The sequence below is a fragment of the Cupressus sempervirens genome, chromosome 4 (genome assembly GCF_028749045.1).
Source record: "Cupressus sempervirens isolate cs-2001-9-10 chromosome 4, ASM2874904v1, whole genome shotgun sequence".
NCBI classification, from domain to species: Eukaryota; Viridiplantae; Streptophyta; class Pinopsida; order Cupressales; family Cupressaceae; genus Cupressus; species Cupressus sempervirens.
Genome location: NC_143121.1, coordinates 313,930,207 through 313,936,565, shown reverse-complemented (window position 1 = coordinate 313,936,565; position 6,359 = coordinate 313,930,207). Strand labels below are relative to the sequence as shown.

The window sequence follows — 6,359 nt, the reverse complement described above, 5'->3', positions numbered from 1 at the left end:
ATGTCCTTAAACACATTAAGGAATGTATGGTATGCCAACAAAGCAAGAGTGAGCAAAATTTTCCTGCAGGGTTGTTGCAGCCACTTCTTATTCCTGAACAAAAATGGAAAAGTATTTCCATGGACTTCATCATGGGGTTTCCCAAGGTTCAAGGAACTAAACTCACTTTTGGTACTAGCTATTACCCTCAAATAGATGGACAAATAGAGATAGTTAATAAATGGATAGAGGGATATTTGAAGAACTATGTTTCAAATCAACAACATGCTTGGGTGAAATGGTTGCACCTAGGGGAGTATTGTTACAATTCCACTTATCACATGTCTATTGGTATGCCTCCTTTTTGTGCTCTTTATGGTTATGATGCCTTTTTCTTTGTTGATCTAGTACTTTTAGATAGCAGAGCACCTGCAGCCAGTGATTTCGTCAAGCAAAGCCAAGACATAATAAGGTCCCTCAAGGATAATCTACAACATGCACAGAACCAACAAAAGTTGTATGCTGATAGGAAAAGGACCGAAAGATCTTTTGAGGTGAGAGATTTGGTATTTGTTAGGTTGCAGCCATATAAGAAAAGCACCTTGAAGAGGAGTGGGGCAGAGAAACTCAAGCCAAGGTTCTATGGGCCTTATAAGATCACCAAGAAGGTAGGAGAGGTAGCTTATGAATTGGAGCTCCCACCAAATAGAAAAATACATAATGTTTTCCATGTATCTTGCCTGAAGAAGGTTCTAGGCCAGAAAACCATAGTATCTACAGAATTACCACCTCTTGGTGATGAAATAAAATTAGTTTTGATACCAGAAGAGATTTTGGATACAAGAGAGAAAAGATTGAGAAATAGGAGCATCATAGAGCATTTGGTCAAATGGAAAGGATTACCACTGGAAGATGCAAGTTGGGAAGGAGCACATATTTTTGAGTATTCCAACCTTAATTGCTTGAGGACAAGCAATATTTGGGAGGGGAGTACTTGTCATGTCGTCTTTTCAAATAATTAAAAAATAATAATTTTTGCTAAGGCAGGTAGGCCCAAAAAGGTCAAGTTTCGGTAAAAGCGGCTAATCTTTTGAAACTGATGGACTAATAAATAAAAATTATTATTAAAATATGTTTTATTAACCCCTCTTGGACGTGAGTTAGGGTTATACCCTCTTTTAAGGGGTTTGGAGGCATTTTGGGCTCATTCCAGAACTTGATTTTTGTGGATTGCTTTGTTGTTCTTTAAAGGCTGCCAAACCTATGGAGAAGGAAACTCAAGAATGAGAGTTTGCATATTTTTAGGAAGGCTAAGGATGGGAGTTTAAATCCATTCCATGTACATGCTCATGCAGAGTTTTTCTTTGTGCTAAACAGTGCAAATTTGTGAGTTTTTGAGTGTATTTTTTTGTAAGAGTTTGGTGTTTTTGGTTGAGTTTTTCATATCACTTTGCATTGCTGCTATATATCAGATATTTAGATGTTAAAATAGATTTGAATATATATATTTTTTTATGATTATACTTCTGTGATAGATTATTAGTGTTTTTGTGGTATTTTTGGCTATTTTGTGTTGTTTTTGGGAGCCCAATGAGCATTCTGGTTGGGTATTTCATATCAGTTTGGGTTGCTGCTATATATCAGACATTTAGATGTTAAAATAGAGCTGAATATATGTATTTGGTCATGATTATACTTCTGTGATAGATTATTAGTGTTTCTGTGGTGTTTTCGACTATTTTGTGTTATTTTCGGGAGCCCGATGAGCATTGTTTTTGTCCACCATTTGGGAGTTGTTGTGTAAAGGTTATACAGATCTGAAAATATCATTTTGTAGGCTGTTATGCTGCTGAAATCTCTATAAAAAAGTCCACTTTCAGATTTATTAATAATATGTGAAGCTGTGAAGTCTTTGGCACTATTTTTGGCATACCCAATTTGGGATTTATTGAGAAATTTGTGGATCTTTAAAATATTGGTTGTTTGATTTTAAAAATCTGATTAGAGGCTTGAAATATCATAAAGAATCAGAGAAAGGGACATTTCATCAAGATTAAATGCACACTTATGAACCTTAGCATAGTATACATTGGTTACCATCATATATCTAATACATTTTCAATACATTACATCTCTTTATGAAAGTTTGTGTAATTATTTGGATGTATACTAAATATGAATCATTGAAGATGAATTTTCTCTATAAATGAATTATAATATTCCAAGTCATAATTGACCATGATGTTCTTTGAAATATATGTCACAGAAGAAAAATATTTTAAGTATAATACAAGAATACAATTATTTTGTTAAAAATAGTTAGCATTATTAATTATTCTTAAATTTTATAAATAAAATTTTTTTAAAAGGTTTTAAATGCGTAGAGATAGTATACTTCAACAAATTAATGAAGCAAATAATCGAGGATGTATACAAGAGAGAGAAAATGAATATCTACAAATAAGTTAAAGACAAAATTGAATAAACTTTTGGTACTACAATAACAAGCCACACAATGTGCATTCAAGTAAAATCACGAATTTGTATTATTAACTTTGATTTTTTTTTTCCACATTTATCTTATATTTAGAATTATTTCAATCTTATTAAGATAATTTATGAAGGAAAGAAAAATCTTATACTACAATAAAAAAATAAAGATAAAACACTTCCAAATTTTTTAACATTAAAAGACCTCCTGAAAATATAAGAGACTAAAAATAAAACATGATCCTGCACCAAAACATTGCCTTTTTAATGGCCCATCGATTTCACTATAGCTAGTTGAAGTTCCGCTATGTTATACAACAAAGTTCTTATAACAAACATCTAATGTGAAGACCTGAACATTATAAGATATGAAATGGGAGACATAAAATACTATAATGATAGCCATATCCTTTTGTCCTATACGGACTAATTTGTTCATGCTACTGATCTAAGCCTCAAAGGTAAACCATGTGTCGGTTGAGTAGTAAAGGAGGTACTAATGGGTTCATTGATCTCTATTAACTCCCAATCGTATCTAAGCACTAGATGATAGAGAAATATTTCCATTTCTAACTTCGCATATTCATAACCAGGACACATTCGATTTCCTTGTCCAAAAGGAATGTAGCAAAATGGCTCTTGCTGCTCATTGAAGCGATCTGGGAAAAACTTCTCTGGACTTGGAAAGTACTCCTCTTTGTTGCTAGTTTCTCTCATGAAAAAATAAACCTGCAACTTATATCCATTCTCAAATTTAGAGCATAAAAACTTAAAACTCTACTACAAATTAACACAAATACCCACCTTCCATCCCTTTGGAATGGTATAACCGCCATATGGAATATCAATTTTTGCTTCTTTAAATCCTCCATATATCGGTGGCACAATGCGCAGCCCTTCTGCTATAACATTCCTCAAGTATTTCACACTTTTAATTTCGTTCCAGGTTAGAGGTTCTCCTACCTCCTTCCTGTCCCTTAGCTCTTCGCAATCTGCATTAACTCAACATAATAATAAACACACCTTTATAAAAATGTAATGTAAAATTTTGGATGAGTGAAATTGTATGATTCAAGTACCTTTACGAAGGCCTTGTAAGACGTGTGGCGAGAGACTGAGATGCTTAAGAATTGTGGCCAAAGCGGAAGCAGTAGTATCGAACCCTCCAATTAAAAACCCCAACAAGTTGTCTATAATCTCCTCGTCGCTCAAGCAAAACTCACCCCCTTCCTTTTGAGACCTCAACACCATGTCCAAAAAGTTCTCTTCCTCCTCCCCACTTTTTCTCAAACAATTTTTGCGCAGCTGGATCTGCTGAGCAATTTGAGCAACAACGGCTTCACGAGCGCGCATGGCCTTGCCGAAGACCGTCCAGGGAAGATCAAGCGGGTGAGAAAGAAGGCCCTTGTTCAAATCATAGTAGCGCCGCCTAAATATCTCTAACTCTTCTTCCCCAGCTTTTAACCCCATAAAATACTCTGCCGCCACACACAACGCCATCTCCTTCACTTTGGCATGGGCGTGGATGACGTGGCCATAAAGCCAGTCAGAATCCAGATACTGAACCACAAGCCTTTCAAACCTCCCAACTGATTTCTTCAATGTTTCTGTCCCCAGAAAAGAATTTATTATCCGCCTAACCCTTTTGTGTTGGGCACCCTGGTAACTAGTCATGGAATGCTTCCCGAAAAGGGCTCTCAGTGATTTGGGCCAGAGGTTTCTGAACAACGTGTCTTCGTTGGTGAGGATGAATTTGTTGGCCTCCGCGCCCAACATCACCACCGTGGGTTTGCCCAAAATATGGGTCTTGAAAATTTCCCCGTGCTTAGCTTTTCGTCTATCATACCACAAGTCAAGCTTGTGTAAGTCACTCCAATTCCTCATATAGTCCAGGGATTCTCCCAAATAGGGGATTCCAATCCTTCCTGGAGGTAAGGGAGGCATATTTCCTGTGATTTTCAGTCTTATTGAAGCCCAGAGAATTGGGGCATAAAAAAGGACACATACAGTTGCTATCCCAACTGCAACATAGGCTACTGCAGCTGCGATGATGGAGATCCATGCAGGCACAGACATCTTTCCCAATACTACGATGCAGATTTCTCTTGGGAACATGATGATAACTATTGAGCTATAGTTTTTTTGAATTTTTACCTTCTTAAGGGTGTTTGTATGGTACCGTCATAGTTAAATTAGATGGTCATGAAGTCGTTGAGGTTGATGTTTCTAAATTTGGTTCTCTGAATTCATCCAGTTTCGATCGGATGATTTAGTGGCTCATAATTTCTGATTACGGATGTGATGGCCGTTTACAAAAAATTATCATTGAATTTGTCTCATCATCGAGACTAATAGTTTACAGTCTTTATAATTAAAATTTATCCTGAATAGATGGAAGACAACTCATATGAACCGAGAATATAATGAGCTGTATTAGGATTAACTTTTCCAAGTGTCATTCGATTGCTTCAATAATGGGATAACTATTGAAGAAAAAATGTTAGCTGAAATGATGTTTTGGTCAGTTTCTCAAAGATAAGATTAAAACATCTCATACAAATCCAAATTATGTTAAATCTTTTTGGCAAACCTACGGTTACGATATGGATTGAAACTCTCTAACAAAACACGGTTGATAGTGAAATTCAAATTTAGTGTAATATTCAGGCTAGCTCTGCCGCACAGCTGATAGTAAGGTAAGGTAAGGTAAGGTGGTTTTTATAGTCCACGACACTATGCCATAGTTTTTGGGTTTACATATGGTGACAGTGATATGGGACTACCTCGTACTCTTTTTCGAGAGGCGCTTGGCGCTACAAACGAGGCATACATACCCTACCCTCCAGTGGGATTTGAACTTGTGACCTCTCTTTCAAGAGTACAAGTTCTCCACCACTAGGCCAACTCAGGTTGCAGTGAAAAACTGGTGGATTGTGTGTCAGCATTTTCATTTTTATCTAGACCCGTCAATCTTATTTGTCATCTTGGAATTATATACAAAAAGGAAATAAATGTCAAAATCCATGGTCATCAAGGACGCTGCCTTGTTGTTGCCGCTCTGCTTCCTTCCTTTCTCCTTGGCATCCCTTTCATTATCATTCATAAGAGGAAATCAGCCATTGGAAAAAACAATCTCTGAGAAAATTGACTATGAAAGCAACAAGTAACCAACATCATAGCATCATCTCTCTTGACAAAGAAGTAAGTTTTTATTTGTGAGAATTCTAATGCTTAGATTTAAAATTGTTGTTTATTGATTACATTAAATTGTTGCTTAGAATTAAAAAAAAAGCTATTAGATTTTGTCTTTGCTACACTTTGTTTGGAAATTAGCCAACACTATTAATAAAAATATTTACTATATAATTAAAAAAACAAAATTTTAAAATTTGGAGAATATAAAATTAATTCTAAAATGTAAGACAAATACCAAGAAATTAAAACAATTGAAAATATGGGCAGAATCTCAAGGTAAAAACACTATGTTACTAATATGTATTATCAGATGGGGGTGCATCAAAGTCATTCTTTTTCCCTATACATTACTAGTAGGATCAGAATTAGAGTTCACAAAGGACCAATCATCAATTGTTTCTTCTTCTTCCTCATTTTGCTTTCTAACTAGAAAAGGGGTACAAAGAACCATTAACAGGAAGGCCAATCAGAATCTCTGCTAGAACCTAACCATCTTGGAGCAATTGGAGCAGAAGAAACACCACTAGTAGATGGCCAATTGGGGGTAGAACCACTAAGAGGTGATGAAGCTGATGGCCGACAAGTGAAATTCAGGGGATTGAAGACTTAAAGTAGGAATCATAATAGAATCTAGAAAGTATGCAGATTAAGGACTAGTTACATCATTTATTGTCATGTCATAAACATGAATCTTC

The 6,359-nt window shown here is 35.7% G+C and overlaps 1 protein-coding gene across 1 annotated transcript; it reads right to left on the bottom strand.

The window, feature by feature from the left end:
* Positions 1-2,713: 2,713 nt before the first annotated feature.
* On the bottom strand, positions 2,714-4,602 carry LOC149561269 (beta-amyrin 28-monooxygenase-like). The gene is made up of 3 exons (XM_089825049.1): positions 3,549-4,602; positions 3,274-3,461; positions 2,714-3,198 (listed from the first exon to the last, which is right to left on the bottom strand). Exons 1-3 carry the CDS (start codon positions 4,582-4,584, stop codon positions 2,905-2,907), a joined length of 1,518 nt encoding a protein of 505 aa, XP_089681175.1. The 5' UTR covers positions 4,585-4,602; the 3' UTR covers positions 2,714-2,904.
* Positions 4,603-6,359: the final 1,757 nt, after the last annotated feature.